The sequence below is a fragment of the Aspergillus wentii genome (genome assembly GCF_001890725.1).
Source record: "Aspergillus wentii DTO 134E9 unplaced genomic scaffold ASPWEscaffold_7, whole genome shotgun sequence".
In the NCBI taxonomy this organism is placed as follows: Eukaryota; Fungi; Ascomycota; class Eurotiomycetes; order Eurotiales; family Aspergillaceae; genus Aspergillus; species Aspergillus wentii.
Genome location: NW_024467838.1, coordinates 1,886,918 through 1,906,299, shown reverse-complemented (window position 1 = coordinate 1,906,299; position 19,382 = coordinate 1,886,918). Strand labels below are relative to the sequence as shown.

Genomic DNA, 19,382 nt, shown 5'->3' with positions numbered 1-19,382 from the left:
TCTTCCTCGTTTGGATGTGTGATGTGTCCCTGTATTGGCTCCATTCAGGAGTCTTCTTCATATGTTTATTTTTACTATAATGTTTGCAGTTGTGGGATATCCACTGTTAGTCCTTTTATGAAGTTTTCAAAATCATGTTTCAAAAAGACGATATATCCTAAGCATGGGCGAAAATTGACTTGAACTTTTAGAGTATCACTACAACTGTAACGGATATAACCTAGCGTGAATTCATTCGTAGTTTAGTTTGAATCAAGTCATTTTCCTTGAAAGAAAGAAATAGAAATCATTTTGGTGCAGACGTGGGTGGGTTTGAATGTCACCCTCGTTCCGAATATATATATGCCAACAGCCGAGAACTGAACTATATACGGAATACAGCAAATACATAAAACTATTCAATAAGTTAAATCATACCCGAACGCCATGCTGGTTATTGATACCTGCAAAAATATAATTCTCGATATCATCTCATCAGAACAGAAGTCATACTACCTCCCATAAGAGAGACCCCCCACTCTACCCCCACGACTAGAAGGAAAGTTTCTAGCACTGAGAAGCGCCCCCTTGACACCTCTAATTTCAGACTTGAAGCCGGATATAGCTTCCTCTTCGCCCTTGCCGACGCCAGTGGCGGAGCCTCTGCCGCTGTCCATGCCTGGGGTGCTGTAGGAACCGTATGTACCAATGGGAGAAAACCCGGATTTACTGTAGATTAAGCTATCGCAGTAGTGGTGTAGTTCGTTGAGACGGGTTCGGACGGTGTTGTCGAGGGAGCTGGATTCGTTCTCGGAGTCGTTGAATTCGCGGAGGTGGGAGTTGATGACTTCGAGGCGTTTCAGGTGGCTTGATACCGTTGCCACGGGGTCTGTGGAGTCCGAGGCAGTGTCTGAAGCTCCAGGAGTGGGGGTGTTTGAAGGGATGTCTCCAGATGTCTGTGTAGCTACGTCTCTGTGGAAGAGCTCTGTCGGGTCGGAGGTGACGGAGTCTGTGTCTTCGGAAGAACCACCAGCTGCTTCGGCCTTGGCCTGGGCAGTGAGCTGTGGAGGGACCGTAGAGACATTTTGTTCGAGTTTCTCGTTGAGTTTCTTCAGGTTGTCGTTGGCGGTTTGAGCTAGGTCGTGACGGGCGTCTGTCAGGTCTGAGATCATAGGCTTTATCAAGTATTCGCTGGCGCCGTAAAGGGTAGTCCCCAATCCGGCTGCACCGTAGAGAGTGTAGAGAATGCTCTGGAGCGATACCAAGGGCGGTGGTTTGGATTGTTTGACGAGGAACTCTGGGTAAGTGATGATGGGGGGTACATCGCGCGGTGTAGAGGTTGTGGTGGTAGTTGACGATGGTGGCGATGAGACTGGAGAGGAAGAGGAAGAAGGAGATGAGGCCAAGGGCTTTTGCGATGGATCTTCTGGTGCAGGAGCTGGTGTTGGTTCTTCAGATGGCTTCGAAGCGGAACTGGGGGTATCTGGGGAAGCTTCCTCGGTTGTAGAGCTGGCGCTGGCCTCCGCATTGCGCGAGATACCAAGAAGACCGTCGATTTCGTCAGAGCGTAGGCCCTTTGACTCTAGGAAGGTTATCTTGCGATCTGTCGCGGCATCACGGATAGAATCATCCTGTAAGAACTTGGTGGCTTGTTCAAGGAGAGCTGATCGTGGTTCGGAGTTCTGCGCCGAAGTGGAGGTGTTGGAAGCCGCATCACTAGGTTGCTGCCATTGCGGGATGGAGGGAGACTTTGGTTTGGGATCCGTCATGTTGATCGTCGAGGAGTATAGTGACAGAGTTGAAGTGACTGGTAAAGAAGAGGGAGATGGTGAGGGTCGTGGTGATGGCGATGGGAGATAACTCCATGTGAGCCGTTGGAGTCGGCCGTCCCCGACCTCGGCTGTATTGTCACGTATTGTCACGTTCTATCCGATACATCATGAATGGCTTCAAACTAGAAGTACATCATTTTATTCGTCACATTTATAGATCTTTTCCTCATGCCATATTATTTGAATAGTATAGAGTGCATGTTTTATGATTAAAAATGAGCACAATGTTGTCGTTTGTCTATCTTGTCTGTCTTATGGTCAGTCTGATCTATCCAGCATAACGTCTACTCCAACACAATTATCTTTCATATATCATCTTTTATAGCCATCTTTCTAGTCTTTACGTCATATCCACTCTTTATATTAATAAATACTCTAATATAAAAATAAGTATAAACATTAATTGCTATTCTATCTCAATGCCATCGAATGCCAAGCGCCCACCGCCCGGCAGAATGGTGCTCCTCCAGCATCGCCGCGAATCCCAATCCATCCAAATAATTATTTCCAGCGAGAAAAAGAAAGAAACAAAAGAAAAGAAAGACAGAGTCAAGACTTCATCGTCTGGAGACTGACCCGTACGGCCACGACAGCCCTCTTTACCCCACGCCCAACACTGCTGTGTTTGTCCGGTGAGTTTCATCCACTCGTATTCCTCCTGTTCTTCCCTCTGCATCCCGGATGGCTGCTGCTATGCCTGCTCAACCTCCCAAGATTGTCTCGATCCCCAAGCACATCGCATCGTCGCATCCTTGTCAAAACTGCCAATTGTGGATGTCACTAAATCACGCACAAATGATGCATTTCTGCCTGCCTGTCGTTTATTCTCCCTCTCCCTGTATACCTTAGTATCCATATTTAATATTCCATCGTCTCTCTCCCCCCTCAAACTGATCTTCCAATGCCTGCTTATGCCTTCTGGCGATGCCAAATATGGAGTGGGATTGATTCCTGGTGTCTTTCTGGACCGTGTGGCCTATCCTGTCCACTGTGGCCCAAAGACCTAGAATTGTTATTTATCAATCGATGTTTGCTTGTTGATTGTGATGAGGTCGTTGTCCATTCATTTCTGACAGACCCTTTTCATTCACACCCCTCTTTTGCATTCACTCATTTATTCAATATCCAACGCCATCTTGGCGTCAGACACCAACATCGTGACTCTTTGTTGACTATCGATCTTCTCGATGTGTTAAACATTTCTATCTTGGATTTGCTTCGTCCACGTTTCAAGCCCATTTCTTTTTTTTCATCCTTCCATCCGCTCGTGTCTGCCTTTATTACCCTTCTTGTTCCCCCCACACTTCTATCGCATCCCCTTTACAGTCCAGTCTTTTTATCGTACATATTGCCATGTCTCCACGTCGAACTCTTCGCTCTCGTGCTGCGCGGGATGATTTACCGAGAATCGATTCTAACTTAAATTCAAGGCCTACAACGAGACTTACCCGTGCTGTTGCGTCTCAGCCGTCAGTGACAGTTTTTCGATCTCCACCAGATTCGCCAGAGGACGGAAAGAGATCCATTCGACTGACTGTCAAAATGCCGTCCAGCAAGCTTCGTGAGGTTACCAGTGGCAACCAGCGAGGTGGATCAAGACGGTCCATCAATGTCTTCACCGAGGATCCTATTGTGACGGGGCCACGGACTAGTAGGCCCAAAAAGAAGCTCGTCGAGGTGAACACGAGCGATGAAGATGAATTAGATGACCAGGAGGAGGACGAAGTTGACGACGAGGACGCTCCCGGTGAAGACGATGATTTGGATGCGGATGGGGACTTGGACATGGACGATGCCCCTCCTCAACCACCAGTGTCAAAACGACATGCCAAGGCTGCTACCGGAAAGCCAGTCAAAAGCGTGGAAGCTAAAGAAATGGACCTAAATGATGATGACGAAGAAGACGATGAGGAGCTATCCGAGTTGGACTCAGACGCCGAGGGGGAACCAGATGACCAGGATGAAAGCGGACTTGGCAACGCAAATGGGGCTGAGGAACTTGACGATGATGACTTGGATATTGACAGTGAAGACGGCGCACTTAATGGTGACCCGAGCAAGCTTACCAAACGACAACGAGGAAACCTAGGAAATGACTTTTTACAGCTTCCTATGGGTGAGTTTTCTCATATTATAGTGTATTGACATGAGATCTGATCAGAAGACAGAACCCCAAGTCAAGAAACATCTGACGGCGGAGGAACGTGCTATGCGCCGAGCTGAGATGGCCCGCCGAAGAAAAAACCTTAGTGAGAAGCGAAACGAAGAAGAAAAGGTAAGTAGTGGAAACCTCTTGATTCCATTAATTGAGGTATGTAATAGTATCGCTCACGAAAACAACAGATGGACACAATCAACAGACTGTTGAGAAAGCAAGCCCCGAAACGTCGCGGCCGAGTTCCTGCTGGTGAAACTGCCGATGCCACTCCAGCCGATCAAGAGACACAAGAGATTGAAAAGGCGGATCCAACAATGACACGATGGGTCAGTGGCCAACAGGGCAGCAAAGTCGGTGTTCCAGAGGAATGGCTTGGCAACCCTTCAGGACGTGTCTTTGGAGGTCTTGGGGGAGGCTCTAGGAAACTTGTCGAGGAAGTATGAGGATTTTCCAAGATGGATGGGAATGGACAAGGCGCATTCGGGAATATGGTAATTAGATTCAATCTGGCGGCTATTTATTTGCAATGGGGAAACGAACTATGTATTATTTTTGAAGTTTACATCATGTATTCCAAAGGGAAGATATTTTCAACAGAATCAAACACAATGAGCTGGACTAGCCAGGAAACGTTATCCAGAAGATAAAGAACAGGCCTCTGCAGCCCAATAGTTCGTCAGTATATATACTGGCGGGATAATGATACATCCATAGTCCAACGCCTTCATGTATTTTATACAAAATGTGGCCCAGAAAGCAAGACCAAAGTGCTTCTTTTCCAACCACCACCCACATTATTGACCCGCATTGGAATTGTCGTCTGCATTCGTGTCTGTGTCGACTTGTCCAGAGGCTTTTGAGCTCTGACATTGGCTTCCGGTTTTCTGTCCTGTCTGACCAGTTGTTACCCCCGCGAGAGTCGACGCAAAATGGCATCGCGAAAGCCTCAAGTCTCTAGCAATAATATCCTGCTATATTGGCATTTCTCAACTATATCATCATTTTTATTTTTGCTCTTCCTGCACAGCAGACCGCGGCGATGAGGACGCAGACGCAGCGCCGGAGTCGTTTCCGGCAGCAGGTGGAGATTCTTTTCGGTCTGTCGATTGTCCTAGAAATGCGCTTCTATTTCGCATCGATTTGAGTTAGCATGATGATCATGGAATATGTTCTGTAGGGCGTTGTTGGTGTTTTTCGCATGAGGTCAGATTAATCGAAGAGAAAGTTGACGTACCCCGGTCCATGTGATTTTTCGTATTGGAGCTCTCGTAAGGCTGGTTGGAAGGTGTAGTAGCCTTTTGTTCACCAGATGATTAGCTCTATGTCATTATGAATAGATCTCATGGCAAGAAAGTCATGGTTGTGAAGGTAGCTGACAGTACCTGTGAAGACGCCCATTCCGATGGCCAAAACCGCGGGGAAGAAACCTCGACCCATGATGAAGACGCAGCCGCAAACAACAGCGATAATAAAGATAATAAAGATTAGAATAATAAGTAGAAGGATATCTTCAAGCTGAGTGTAATCGAATTAATATTCCACGCCAAAGAGAATACAGACGTTGAGAATGACCGAGATGGAGGGATCGCCGAGCCCGCGGACCGGATCACTAATGGCGGACGGTTAGTTAAAAAGCATCGCCAAATTTCCTCGTCGCGTCTCCCCACATTTTCGACGCGTCGGATGGGCGAGAACAAGCGCTGCAGTGATAACGCATACCAATCAAGCAGAGTCAGATTCCCTCAACATCCATCTAGTAAAATTGTTTTCCTCGTCGAAAATTTTATTTCTGATTTTTAATTCGAATTAGCAGGCAGTCGCCCCCTTCTACGCAAACGGAAGTGATGAACATCTAGGGCGATGGGCCATCAGCGCCAAGGATACAAATGGAATCATGGCGGGAGCGAGGATATGTACCGGATTCAGACTCAGAATCAGAGGATGGATTTGGCAGTCAGGATATCGAGGCGTTGACGAGCAAGGATGATGAAGGGGCTGGTGTACCGGTGACTGAAGATGTTGCGACAACCCCTACGAAAAAAACCGGCCAGACTTCAAAGAGGGATAGAGTTGAGGAGGAAGCTCATAACTCTCCGAGTGGCGACGATGCCGAAGTTTCGCAAAATGATACTCCTAGTCAATCTACCGTGGACAGGGATGTGAGCGTTGAAGATGGACAAGAAACTCTGAGTGTGGCGCAGTCCGAGGAGGAAGGAAAGCAGGAAGCAGATGACACTTCTGAGGCCGGCATTGAAACACTCAATGGGAAGACTGAGGAGCAGGAAATTCGATCACAGACTCCGTCTGCGAGAGGAGAGGAGGCAGAGTCACGCTCATCCCCAGGCTTACCAGATGCCCCAGATGCTCCAGATGTTAGTCCATCGACTCCACGAGCAAAGCAAAACAAGGATGTGTGGGCTGTCCCTAGTTCCTCTCCAGATGAGCTGCAGTTCGAGTTCAGACCTGTCCGGAAGCCAGTGACTCACCCATCAAGGGTTGAAGAAGATGGGACACAACCAAGGGAGAATATGGATTTATCTCCTCTTTCTTCCCCATTGTCATCTCTTCATTCTTTGCGCTCGGATGATGATACTCAGGAGGCTCCGGATAACCAGGACGATCGAATTCACACCGACGACCAGGGCCCTCAAAACGACCAAAATGACCAAGAACGAACCGAAACGGCATCGGAACAGAACCTCGAGGAGCTGCTTCCTCCCCTCGAGATTCCGGAGGATATACTACAAGAACTGGCCCAACCGATGCGAAGGTCGTTGAGACAGCGCAATCCCATCCAGATGCATCCTTATTTGCTCGAAGATGCTAAATATCAAAATCTTATGAAAGCAAGAGGCATAAAGCCTGTACGTATAGCCCAGTACCAGCAAGCTTTGCGTGACCGTGAAGCAGCAGAAAGCCAAAACCAGAACTCTTTCGAAAGTGCTGCACCGCCATCGAGTAGCCCTGTGCCAGACTTTCAATCTCTACCTTCGTCTCCTGCAGACCCTCGTCAGGTACTCGAAAAACGAACACAACATACACCTGGACGTCGGCGTGATCATCAACCTTCGGGCCCTTCCTCACCGGGCAAAGGAGCTCATATACCGAAGCGTCGGAAAATATCACACCCTGATCGCAATAAACAAAATGGGCCGCAGAATTCGCCAAAACCCAGAGTGGTCATTGATAACTCTACAACCCCCCGAGGGTCAGAGCCGACCTCTATCTTCGACATTCATTCTACCCCGCCACGCTCGGGAAGTATCTCTTCAACGCAAACCATAAAACCTTCAGGGGTGTTCAGATTTCCACCTGGATTTACACCGCCGGCAACTAATACGCCTGCTACGGAGTCGAGGTTGCAAACGACGAATGCCGACGATGCTAATGCTATGGATTTGTCTGAGGATGGTGGTGATGGTGATCAGGATCCTACAGATGTGGAATCCATATCTTCTCAAAGCCAGGCGAATTCAGATGCAGAGGATGGAAATGACAACGACGAAGCTGCTGTTAAGGCAATGAAGCGTAGGATAAAGGGCGTTCTTCCAGCATCATGGCTTCGACTCGACCAGCAAAAACAGACTCAGAAACTCCCAAGTTCTACACAGCGACATCGTGACCTGGCAGCTGCACAGAGAGCAGAGAATGGGAAGGGTGTCGCCAAAAAGATAATGAGAAGGGGCGATTCTACCAGAGCACGAAGCCCTAACCGGCCTTTGGCTGCTTTAAGTCATCTCGCTGATGACGATGACAGTGATGATGATAGAAGAGATAATAGCCCTGCTCGAGATAACACACGCGAGGTACTAGCCAGCATAGTCGGGTTTGACGATCCGTTCCATGACCAAGATATTGGCGATGATCTCCCAGAAGATAACCGAATCGATTACATGTTTCCATCGGTACCGCGCGCCTCATCTTCCCGGAGTGGGAAACCCAAACCCGGCAAGAAACGACAGAGGCCTGAGAAAGATAGCATGCGGAGTGAAAGCCACCGGAAACGGGCTCGTCTTAAGCGGCAGACTAGGATAACCGATTCCGCCTATGGAGGACAGCAGGCAAAACGATCCTCTTTCAAGGTACCTAGGCTTGGTATCCTAGATGCACCAGAGGTTGCTCAGCAGCCTCGAAAAGAACAGCCGCAGTTCCTCAGAGTTGCTGCTCGACAAGCTCGCTCGCGCCGAGATGAGGGCAGGGAGAGCCCAACTCGCAAGTTCGTTAAATTGGGCTCAAGGCTAGACACGGAAGATGCCAATTCGTCCTTGCGTGAATGGCGGAAGGGGAAAATTTCACAACAGAAGAGATCAGCACAGCCACGACCCAAACCTAGTCAGCGAAGGACACTGATGAATTTCCTCGCAGACAAGCGCGATTCCTTCGACCTGCGCAATGCTCAAGGAACAAGTCGACCGACAGTAATCGATATTGAACCAACAGTCCGCTCTGAAGGTAGGGGCACTACACCGGAGCCCGTCTCAAGCTCGAACCTTCCGACATCAACACCGACATTGAAACAAAATATCGCTTCTAAGAGGGCACCGCAGTTTGAGCAGCGCGGTAACAAATGGGTTATTCGGAGAAATCTTGCTATCTCGTCTTTGAAGAGAAACACTCCGAGACCCGCAGAGCCAGAGATAGAAAACACCGGTGGTAATACTGCATCCCCAACATTATTCCAACGGTCACTCTCTGCCCTCAATCAAGATTATCGGCAGAAGCGCACATTTCAGACCAATAATCAAAGCTTAACGCTGGATCGATTCCTCTCTGACAGTGCTTCATCTGCTAATCCGCCTGGTAGCCGGCAACCACCTCCAGCTAGACAGGCAAATGCAGTGAATAATGCAGGCCCACAGGCACCATTCCAGGCACGACCCCGTCAACTGAAGAAGCGCCCTCCGAAGAGACTTGACCTGGGTGCAGCTGAACATCAAGAACCGCCCACGATCTTATCACCCGCTATAGAGTCGCCCGCTCCACGCCCGGATTTCTCACGTCCTTCAAACCAGGTCGCTGGTGGACTAGTCTCATTCCAACGCTCGTATCCTGTTGATTTCAACATTACCCCCCTCAGCCCCGGAACATTCTTCCATGAATCTACATTTGTGGGAAGTGGGGAGTTTGCGCGGTCTCTTGATGTCCTTGCGCGTGACTTGGACAAGGATGCTGGCCTTTTCCATCTCAACGTCGGGGACCGGAGCTTTCGCTGGAGTGCTTGGAATGATACTGTGTCTTCAGAACTCGGGCTAGCATTCGAAAAGTTGACCGAAGAGATTGAGAACGGCGCAGCTTCTATGGAAACGGACGTTGAAAGTAACATCAGTAAAGGCTGCACCATATACCGGTCCATGGTTAAATATGTTACTGAATCCCTGACATTCATCGACCCAATCGATAGAACAGGATTTGTAACAAGGGTTCATAGCCTTGTTTCAGAACTAAATGACAATCTGACAGCATTTGTTTCGACGAATGACCGGAACAGGAATTACCTCATCAGAATAGCCTCTTATGATGTTGTATTTGCAAACCAGATATGCCAAGTCGCTTCACATAATATCGTCAACGATGCAGTTGCAAATGAAGCTTTGCAGCTCCTTAAATCTGTTTCGAAGCAAATCCTGATATTAATATCGAACCAAGAAGGACCGACGGAGATCCGAAAATTCCTCAACGATAATAAAATATCTGAGCGGCGCGATACAGGTGTCAGTGATCATCATGCGACTGTTGAAGCCTACGTTATTGTCCAACGTGTCCTGCGCAACACGGAGAAATTGAAAGGCTGCTTTGAGGACTTCGTCGCAGAAAATCTCCTCGAGCCAGGGGTTGACGATCAAAGCAAACCAAAGGAAGTCCCGCAATTAGAAAATGGATGGCATAGTCTATTTACGACACTGCCTCTCAGTGAAGTAGATCAGTTCGGAATTGGTCGGGTTGGGTCTCGGTTCAGGGAGTCTCACGACAATTGGAAGATGGTGAAACGACTGTTGAGCCCGGTTCTGGATGATTATCAAGGCAATTCTGCGACACAGCCCTTTTCATTCAATAATTACTGTCGGGTCCTGTTCCATAGGTGTTTCCATCTCATCAACGGCTGGGGATGGCGAGATTGCAGAGTGATTCTCAATACACTCTATGACTTTTTTGCGAGGAAAACAGGGCTTTACAATCTGAGCCATGAGGAAAGTTTTGGGTCTCCGGCCTTCCTCGATGACCTTGACCGCAATCCTTCTCTTGATGTAATACCTGGGGACCCATGCTTCCATATCCTGTTAAAGATTATAGGGAGTGGATTACGCTTTATGTCTACGGTTTACGACAAGAAGAAGATTCGAAACTTTGCCTGGTGCTTATTGCCAAACCATGGTCGAGTTTACCCGAAGGAAGCATCTGTTCGCCAAGAAGACTTGGATGCCCTACGAAACCACCATGATCTTCTTTGCACATTGTACTTCGCTGTCCCTGAAGGATGTCGCCCTCGGCTTGAGACGATCAGGGGTCTTGTGCATCCCGGTAATTCTCATCGTGAAGCCTGCAACATTAGCATTCGCTCATGGCTTAGACTTGCTCGGTTCAAGATATCGACAGACGAAGATGTATCTGGACTAGATGCCTTTGCTGATTGGCATAGCTACTTTGTGACCGAGTTACTGAAGCAGCACTCCCTTGCTCGCAAAGAGGTAGAGGCCCAAAGTGGTGAAGACAACCAATTTCCCCACAAATTAATTGAGCGAACAATCTCACAAAATCAAAGACAGATTGAATCGTTACTAAATACAGCCTTGGCTGGTCTTCGAAGCAGTGTCCAACTATCACCGACGATAGAGCATTCTCAGAGACTCGTTTCCAAGATGCCCGTGAAAGCAGTCCTGGGGCTTTTCAATCCTAAGCTTGCTCGTGTGAACACCACTGTATCGGAGGCTTTGCAGATAATATTGGCGTATATCCAGAAGTGTGAATCACCTGCTGCTGCTGCTGTCGTCGCCGTTCAAGCTTCTGCAGACGAAGACAGTCAAGAATACGGAGACTGGACCGAGTTCGAAGACATGTACAAAGACGAATCCGCCGCAGCTCCAGCTCCAACTCCAACAAGCCAGGCAGTAGAGCATATTGAAGCTGTTTTTCACCCGGCTGTTTCCCGCCTCGTGTCCAATTGCTTTGGTGAAGATTATTGCCCGGAAGATGCAATTCTTCTTACTGTTGTGGATTGTTGGACCTCCGTTGCACAGACACTTGTTACGCATAAACTTCGACACTGGGATAACTACCTTAGCCCATATGATGGCGATTCATGGACAGCACTTCGGTCAACTGTGCAGACAAGAAAATTCACACCCCAATTCTTAGCGAGCTGCATTGAAAAGGATTCCCATTTCATCTCCGAGTGCAGAGTCCAAATTCTGGGGATGTGGATGTCAACTTTGGTGGAAAGGGCGTCAATGTTGAAGTTTCAACACCGCTTAACAGAAGCGTTGTTACATCAGGATCGCGCCAACCCTCTCCTGCATAATTTGCCGTTCTCCAGAGACCGTAAGAGTGAGCGGTATTCCATCACGTTGGAAGATTTCAGTCAAAGAAGATTATCGCTCATCTCAAGTCTTCTGTCGAACATGCGTGAGCATCTTCAAGACATGGAGGATACTGACAACCGAGACCTCCCAATCACCAAACAGGAGTACAGAGAGCTTATTCAAAGACTCATGTCGTCCATGAAATCCAACTATCAAGAACTAGGAAACGGCTCAGAGTCTATTCAAGGAGCTTATGTGAATTTCGTGCACCGCATTGTGGGATTCTTGCAACAGCACTCGAGAGATATTTGCCCTATTGATCCGTTCTTTACTGACCCCACCTCCTTCCCTCTGCCTTCAACCGACCCAACGTACATTGTGGCCAGATTGAAGAGTTATGAACCTAAACTCTCCACTGAAAAGGTAGCAAAGACCTTGATAGTGTTCATACAAGGTGTCTCAGAGCGAGCTGCAATCGACGGCCAACAGAGCTATCTCGTTGACCAGCTGCATGCATCTATGGAAAATACTTATGAAGCAGGAAATCCCAACAAACCTACGCTGCGTGCGATTCTGCTGCAGTGCGTGTTTCCAGCTTACCTTGAGATAGCTTTCAGCAAGCCAGCCGCGTGGATTCTCACTCTTCCGATCTTGCAAACCATTTCCTTGGTTTTTAAGGATTTGCTTTTCAGTATAGACACAACAGATCCAAGCTGTGTTTCATCAGTCACGAATGTTTTCAATTCGGTGTTCCAATCGTCGTATCAAGCCCTCCACTTGATTGCAGAAGACGTCAACATGCTCAAAGAGCCTCCTGTTCTAGTCACTGTCACTGCCTTTACGGAGATGATTACTTCCGCGTTACGGGTAATTGATTATATAGACAGAGTCACAGATATGGGGGAGAAAACTGTCCTGCAAGTCCAAGCTTTTCGGCTGTTTGCTCTTTATGCCGTGTCATACCTGAAAGACCAACTGCTGGCAGATGATGACTACCTGGCAGCTTTCACCGAACTGTCCAGTGCCTTTACTGCGACTAGGGCAGATACGGCAACCATTACAGTTCCTCCTTTCTTCCAAGAAACTCGCCATTCGGCTTCCCGAGAGCTCCAAACGTATATCAATGAGAGCTGGTCCCGGCACAATGGGCGATATTACTTTACCCGCCGTGGCTGCCATCAGCCACAGGAGGTTGGCATAGATCCTTCCATTGCTTCGAAGTTGGACCACATGCCGGAAGCAGCATTCGAAGATGCTGTTGGGGTTTTCTCGAGTACATTAGAAACCCTTGATCTATTCGACGATGCTCCCTAGAGACCTTATCTGTCTCTAGTAGCTGAAAGCCATCTGGGAAGGATACAGGATGATACTCCAAACAAGGCGTATGGTGTTTCAGGTTGGAATTTTGTTTGATGATCCATTTCCATAGACATGACCCCAAATAACTTATGTTTGAATGATGGCAATAATGATGAAAGCTCTGATTTAATTCATGTTTGATAATTGCAAGACAATCAAACCTCCTGTAATATGCATCATTAGGTTAGAGAAAACACCAGCAATACTCAAATGGACCATTGTTTCAATATAATAACCAAAAACACCCACCAAAATGAGAAGAAAAGCATGCACTCTCCTTTCGAACTTGATTGCATATCCAAGCCACAATACATACAAACATAACTGCTATAAACCATCATCATAAACAAAGTAGATTTCATTTTCATTTTAATTTTTATTTCCCCCCTTTGTATTTCCCCTAATGCTAAACTGGAGAGGCAGCCTCCCCAGCCTGCTCATTATTATTATTGTTATTAGTACTATTCGACCCACGACGGTGGAATGGATGCGGATGGAAGCCGGAGAAGTTGAGGACCTTCCGCACCGCACTGGCGACACCGGACTTCTTCCTCTCATGACCATGCGCTGCTCCTCCATTGGCGGCACTGCTTTTCGGCACTGTAGCATCATCAGCAAGGACGATGTTCTGGGGCTTGGGCGGCCATTGGCCGTCTGCTTTCCAGCCCTGGACCATGGCCTTGGTGACGTCGGCTAGGTTTATGGGTACTGTTGGGGTGAGGCCCTGAACCACGACCTTGCTGTAGATGGAGGGGTACATGGATGGGGTGATGGAGGCGCGAATGGGGTTAGTCGTGGAGAGGAGAGACGGGACGACAGGAATGAAAGGATCCTCTGATTCTTTGGGGCCGTCGGTGGTTGGGGACAATGGAGATGTAGGCATGGAATCGGGCTCCGTGATGGCTGTTTCGGTGGATTCTTTCCCTTTGGCTTCTTCCTCGGCTTGGTCTGCAGTTGCGGACAGCTCTTCACCTTGCTCCTCATTCGCGGATGGTTGCTCTGGAGCTTCAGCGCTCGCTTTCTCGGCGATGGTAAGTGAAGCCTCCGTATTTGCAGCAAGGGTGTTGTCATTGTCAACGTTGGGTGGAAGAGACGGTGCAGTAATAGTAGTAGTAGCCTCACTATCCCCAGAACCGTCGCGCGCAGCTTGTTTCCTCTTCTCCTTTGCCCGAATCTGGCGTCTCGTCTGTGCCCCAGTCCACGCATCCCGCATTGCCGACCAAGTTCGCAATCCTTCATTCCAGCTCATTTCCTCCTCCATCTGCCTGCGCCGCTTCCGCCGCCCCTCATCCTGCGGAGCGAGCACGAAGCCGTAATCCAGCTCCGGTTCCGCAGTGGGACTCACTGGCTCGATCTCAGGCGATGAAACAGGCTCCAGCTCCGAGCCAGAGCTGTCGAATTCTCGCAGACGCCACTCTGCAACCTGCTGCTCTGGGGTCGCGGGTGTTGAAGACGCAGGGCGGCAACCGTCGGGGCCGGAAGTTGACGGCTCAAAGGCCCAGTCATTTCGGACGATTTCGCGGATGTATCGCTTCGCGTCTCGGATGGCCGAGTCGCGAGAATCGCTGGACATGGTGTGTTGCGTTTGGGTGGCTGTGAGTTTTGAGAGGGGTTGATTTGATTCGGCTGTCGGAGGGGGGCAATGGATGGGAAATGCGGAGGTCTCGTGCGGAGGGTGTGGGCTGATCTTGGGTTGTTTTTCGGGGTTTGGTTTGAACGCTTGGCCCTCTATCTCCCTTGCAGGCTAGGCATTCAAGCTCTAGGGAAATGCGTGCGAGAAGCAGAGGCGATGCGTGCGAGGTGGTCGAGCGAAAAGAGGAGGATTCGGCGATGTCATCGAAGGAAGAAAATGTGCGGGTGGAAAAAAAACCGCCAGGATACGACATTGTTTCCACCCGAGCGCCAGCCTGTGCTTGGATGCAGCACACACGGACAGCAGGATTAGAATGGTGCGATTGACTTCTTGCATGATTTCTGGGTATATACTTTTTTATTGCTATTGGTACATGTCTATCGTATCGCTAAAATTACACAAGCCCAGCAGAATTGCCAATCCATTGAATACCCCCCCGCAAAAACCATTGAAACCTCAAAGACAGAAGACTCAAATCAAGTTCGGACGCGTGCTGAGTCGGCCGCATTCTCATCAGTGGCGCCAGGAATAAATCCCCAGCCGGGACTCTTCTTGCGCCGGCCTTTCCGGTCGCCATAGTGCTCATCGAACTTCCGAATCGCGGACAGCGACGACATGTCTTCGCTGATCGAGGCGCTGATTTCTTCCATACCACGCTCAAAGTGCTTCCAAGTCAAGGTGCGCCTCTCAGGGTACTGATAGGGCTCTTCGCCCTTATGCTGCGCTGCCAGGGCGTTCTCTTCCCGGACACAGGCCAATGCTGCTGCTACGGAAAGGTTCTTCAGATCCGAGCCAGAATAGAGAGGCGTGCGACGAGCGAGTTCGGCTAGATCTACTGACGAATCAAGTTGTTCTTCTTTCAGATGGATCTTCAAGACGGACTCTCGATCTTGTTCAAGTGGAAGGTCAACAAGGAGTCGCCGGGGAAGACGCCGGAGAACGGCATCATCGAGATCAAATGGTCTGTTAGTAGCCACCATGATGAAGGCAGAGAGATCATTCATGCCGTCCCACTCCCGGAGGAATTGATTAATAAGTTCCCGATGAGACGTGCGACTGCTGGCCCCAGTCCGCGAACAGAAGATGGCGTCTGCTTCGTCGATAAAAACGACGCAAGGGCTGAGCTTCTTGGCCAATGTAAAGATTGCTTTGACGTTCTTCTCTCCCTCACCGACATACATGTCGTAGACTTCAGATCCGCTGACCTCGAGAACAGTGGCACCACTTTCACGCGCCACTGCCTTGGCAAGAAGGGTCTTGCCGGTTCCCGGAGGGCCGTAGAGGAGTAAACCGGGGATCTTGTCTGTAGCCAGAACACCGTAGCTGAAAGCCTCAGGGCGAATGAGCGAAAGAGAAGTAAGCGTCTTCAGAGCATCGATGGTTTCGAGGGGTACATGGACATCATTGAAGGTGGTCCGGATGTTCTTGGCATCAACAACGCCATTCAAGAGCTTCTTTTCGTGTGAATTGCAGGTCTTTCGTAGTGAGCTCAACAAGCGTTCTCTGTCGTCAACAGGCTCTGTTTTAGCCTTGGGCGACTTTTCCTGTAGCCAGTCATTCTTAATACGGTCTGTTCGCTGCATCATCTCCATTCCGCGCTGGATGTGTTCAAAGCCAAAAGGCGCATCAGCTTCGACGCATCCAAGTGCAAGAGTTGCAGCCCAGTGTATCTGGTTGTATGACCAGTAACGCTCATTGAGAGCCAATTCCTTCACGAGAGTTGCTTCCAATGGCCAAGCACGGCTCCCGAAGATGTCGTCTTTGATAGCCGAAGGATGCTCGCTCAGTCGAGTCCGAAGCATCTCTTGCATGTGGCGAATGTTGATATCCAGTGTACGGTTCTTGCGGTCTTCCGTAAAGGTCTTTTCGGCATCCTTCAATCCCATGGCTGGAGTGATGATAAGCGTCTGTGAGAAGTGATCGTCATCTTGTGGCTCGGGTGCAATATCTTGGGCTACACTTCCGACCAACAAAACCCGAGAACCGGCTTTCCGACGGTCCGTAATGGCTTTCTGAAGGAAATGGATAAATTTGGCACCTTCACGTGTGCCTTGAATATCGGCATAGTCTTGGACTTGGACAATGACATCACGAGCCTGTTCAGGCTTCTGTGTAGAGGCCTCATCTGTCGCCGGTGATTCTTCCTTAGACACCGGTTGCTGTGACGGTTTTCCGGGCGAGGCGATCAACTCATTGACAAGTCGAAGCCGTCTATCTTCTACTCTGTCAGAGTTGCCTTGTGACGCGGAGCCAGCCGAGTTGTCATATGGCATGTTGAAAGAAGCAACCAATGACTTCAAGCCCGTCAAGTTGGGAAGCGGAATAGCGCCATTTTCCTTGGAGCTTTCGATGGTGATGAACTTGGGTGCCTTCATACTCGGCCTGAAGTTTCGCGGAGGCTCAAGCATTTCACTCTCATCAGCGTCGCCCTCGTGCACATCATCGATTTCTTGCCAGGAATCCGAGACGGAAGGTTGGTATACTTCATAGCCAAGAGATCTGATCGATGTTGTTGTGCCGCTGTCTGCCAAGTCCTGTTCAATACACAACTGGGCAATATCCTGGGCATTCAGCGTTACCAAGTCGGCACCAAGCTCCTGAGATAACCTTTTTACCACCGCATCCAGGAACAAGATACCATCGTTACCTGGGTATTGTAGAACAAGATGTGACTTCTTTGCCGAAGGCTCCGTTGCGTATTTTGAGGGAGGGAGTCGCATTCCCGCTCTGGCGGAAGCACATAGCTCCTCCCATAACGGTCCCGTTAAAGCGTATCGATTTTCAGGTTCAGTATGTTCGGTGGACGCCGGCGGGTCTCCTCCATCGCCACCATGAGCCAAATCACCAGTCGCGGATTTCTCCCTTTCCGATCCCGGCTTTTCTATCTTGACTTGCTGGACCGATTGTGTAGCTCCTTGCGCTTGGTCCTTATCGTTGAGCACCGTATTCCGCTCATGAAACCAGTCAGGGATAGTTGCGGCAGGGGCTATCCATTTTTCCACTGGTTTCCTATTCCTCCATGCTCTTCGAACGGCTGAGCCATATGGTCCCAGATCTCTTTTCACGGAACGCTCCGTGGATGGCGCTGATGTCGGGTCATTCGCAGAAAGGTTATTTTCGGCATTGAGAGGCGAAACATCGTTGGCAACGCTTTCAGGCGTCGGGTCCTGAGGGTCTGGAGGCACCGATGACAGCCATCTTCGCGAAAGATGGAAACGACGCGAATGGGAGGCGAAACCTGCCGGATAGCGGCGATGTGCAATGAAACGACAGGGTCGGGCAAAGGACGAGAGCAACCTGGTTTGTTGCATTGACGAATACATCCGGGGCAAATACAGCCACCGAAATTAGAATATGCAAAAGCTGTTGACACAATGGACAACAAGCGTATGCATCAAGTGAAATGATGAAAGGGCAGGAGATTCGATGTCGATTCTTTGTCGGGGAGACCTGCTTTAGCGATGGCGGAGAGTTTGATGTCACATGACCCGCTGCAGCAGGACGACAGAGGATCTACGAAGATGTCGAATAGATTAATGGGAATTGGACGGTTGATGATCATCAGTTGGCATCCATAGTTTAATTTGACATTTGACTCAAGGTTAGAGCTTTGGAGGCAACGGTGAGCTTCATTATTGATGCAGTCAAGATCAGGGTTTGTACACCGCTACATCAACTACGTTGGATGGCGTATCTACAGCATAACTACAGCACGAGATGATAAGATTCGGTGCAAAAAATATGTATTCATGTTCATAAGCTATGGTACTAGTATCTGGTATCGACAGAGGGATTCCTATTCTTGGAGATCGTTAGCGAATGTTCCACACAGAACGTGTATAACGATAAATAAAAACAGTCTTGTAACTCTCAGACAAAATATACTGGCAAGTAGCAGACCAAACGGGAATGTAAGGTCCGTCCTGTCTCCTCATGGGCGATTTGGGAAAAAAAGAAGAAAAATATGTTTATCATCTTCGAGAGACTGTGGAAAAGACACACACAAAGAAAAAAAAATTATTGACTAACCTTGTGATTTGAGATTGATCCTTTGAAAACCTCCTGATTTTGTGAGTGGGTGGTACGATCACCGACATTGTAAGCCATGCTGCAAGACAATTCCCGCTGCAGGATAACATCATGATCCTGGCATGGATGCCAGTGGCATTGGAGCCATCATATTCTCGAATCCCCAGCTGCTGGGAGGAGAATGTGGACGGCGCAGAGAGTTGTGAGGAAAAAAGAAAAGAAGAATCTTTTTAAAGACGAGCACCGAAAATATTTTCCCGTGGTCTCTCACGTGACCACTGCCCGATACGGCCTAGCGCCTCGCATCAATCGCGCTGGACCGCCAGTCGCCCTCCAGCAAAACGAAAAGCCTCAAAAGAGAATCTCTCGCTATGAGGCTCATCTGATTGTCTTTTTCTTTTCCTTCTTTTTTTTCTCTCCATTCCTTTCCTTTCTCCCTCGACCCTTTCAGTTTGTGGCCTCTCCAGTCTCGTTGAATAGTTTGTGTGGTGTGTTTCCAAACCCCCCCCCCAGCACGCTCGTTGTTCCTCCCAGCGAGATCCTGGCGATCGCGACAGGTGCCGGTCTGCCTTTCGTTGGCCCCTAGCCCCTCCACACCTCCGTCCTCCTAAACCTCACGTCTTTCTCTCCGTGTCTCTCATTTTCCCACCGCCCAGGCCGTCCCCGACACTGACCTTGAGATTTTTTTAAGGATTTAGGAGTCGAACGACCTGGCGGGAAGAGGCGATTCTTATTTTTAGTCTCGATCCATGATCCCCCATCCTCCCTGCATCTCATATCTATCGCCGCCGGCTCAGTCGCCCGTCCTGCTGCTGCGTCTTGGCCTCCGCTCCGACGCTAAAAGCGGCCTGTTGTCCTCCACGTCAGGCGCGCTC

At 49.1% G+C, this 19,382-nt stretch overlaps 7 protein-coding genes across 7 annotated transcripts; 3 read left to right on the top strand and 4 right to left on the bottom strand.

The window, feature by feature from the left end:
• Positions 1-165: 165 nt before the first annotated feature.
• ASPWEDRAFT_44527 (peroxisomal membrane protein PEX14) lies at positions 166-1,825 on the bottom strand. The gene has a single exon (XM_040836284.1). It carries the CDS (start codon positions 1,746-1,748, stop codon positions 492-494), a length of 1,257 nt encoding a protein of 418 aa, XP_040686091.1. The 5' UTR covers positions 1,749-1,825; the 3' UTR covers positions 166-491.
• A 1,339-nt stretch (positions 1,826-3,164) lies between these two features.
• Positions 3,165-4,412, top strand: ASPWEDRAFT_116683 (PAPA-1-like domain-containing protein; the record flags this gene model as incomplete). Its single annotated transcript, XM_040828674.1, has 3 exons — positions 3,165-3,927; positions 3,980-4,086; positions 4,155-4,412. The coding sequence occupies 3 exons, from the start codon at positions 3,165-3,167 to the stop codon at positions 4,410-4,412; spliced, it is 1,128 nt and encodes a 375-aa protein (XP_040686090.1).
• A 561-nt stretch (positions 4,413-4,973) lies between these two features.
• ASPWEDRAFT_175690 (uncharacterized protein) lies at positions 4,974-5,406 on the bottom strand (the record flags this gene model as incomplete). The annotated part of the gene is made up of 3 exons (XM_040831399.1): positions 4,974-5,094; positions 5,204-5,264; positions 5,352-5,406. The coding sequence occupies 3 exons, from the start codon at positions 5,404-5,406 to the stop codon at positions 4,974-4,976; spliced, it is 237 nt and encodes a 78-aa protein (XP_040686089.1).
• Positions 5,407-5,784: 378 nt separating this feature from the next.
• On the top strand, positions 5,785-13,063 carry ASPWEDRAFT_44523 (uncharacterized protein). The gene has a single exon (XM_040836283.1). It carries the CDS (start codon positions 5,856-5,858, stop codon positions 12,798-12,800), a length of 6,945 nt encoding a protein of 2,314 aa, XP_040686088.1. The 5' UTR covers positions 5,785-5,855; the 3' UTR covers positions 12,801-13,063.
• A 188-nt stretch (positions 13,064-13,251) lies between these two features.
• On the bottom strand, positions 13,252-14,418 carry ASPWEDRAFT_31317 (uncharacterized protein; the record flags this gene model as incomplete). Its single annotated transcript, XM_040833533.1, has 1 exon — positions 13,252-14,418. One exon carries the CDS (start codon positions 14,416-14,418, stop codon positions 13,252-13,254), a length of 1,167 nt encoding a protein of 388 aa, XP_040686087.1.
• A 356-nt stretch (positions 14,419-14,774) lies between these two features.
• ASPWEDRAFT_44520 (ATP-binding protein) lies at positions 14,775-18,134 on the bottom strand. The gene has a single exon (XM_040836282.1). It carries the CDS (start codon positions 17,787-17,789, stop codon positions 14,955-14,957), a length of 2,835 nt encoding a protein of 944 aa, XP_040686086.1. The 5' UTR covers positions 17,790-18,134; the 3' UTR covers positions 14,775-14,954.
• A 463-nt stretch (positions 18,135-18,597) lies between these two features.
• On the top strand, positions 18,598-19,372 carry ASPWEDRAFT_662751 (uncharacterized protein). Its single transcript, XM_040838841.1, has 2 exons — positions 18,598-19,070; positions 19,199-19,372. The coding sequence occupies exons 1-2, from the start codon at positions 18,689-18,691 to the stop codon at positions 19,258-19,260; spliced, it is 444 nt and encodes a 147-aa protein (XP_040686085.1). The 5' UTR covers positions 18,598-18,688; the 3' UTR covers positions 19,261-19,372.
• Positions 19,373-19,382: the final 10 nt, after the last annotated feature.

What these genes read in the sequence shown, in the direction of transcription:
- ASPWEDRAFT_44527 (XM_040836284.1), bottom strand. Translation starts at nt 1,748, where the DNA reads ATGACGGATCCCAAACCAAAGTCTCCCTCCATCCCGCAATGGCAGCAA.
- ASPWEDRAFT_662751 (XM_040838841.1), top strand. Translation starts at nt 18,689, where the DNA reads ATGTGGACGGCGCAGAGAGTTGTGAGGAAAAAAGAAAAGAAGAATCTT. An exon ending in GGCGATCGCGACAGGTGCCG is followed by an intron (nt 19,071 to 19,198) that starts GTCTGCCTTTCG and finishes GATTTTTTTAAG; the next exon opens with GATTTAGGAGTCGAACGACC.
- ASPWEDRAFT_44520 (XM_040836282.1), bottom strand. Translation starts at nt 17,789, where the DNA reads ATGCAACAAACCAGGTTGCTCTCGTCCTTTGCCCGACCCTGTCGTTTC.
- ASPWEDRAFT_44523 (XM_040836283.1), top strand. Translation starts at nt 5,856, where the DNA reads ATGGAATCATGGCGGGAGCGAGGATATGTACCGGATTCAGACTCAGAA.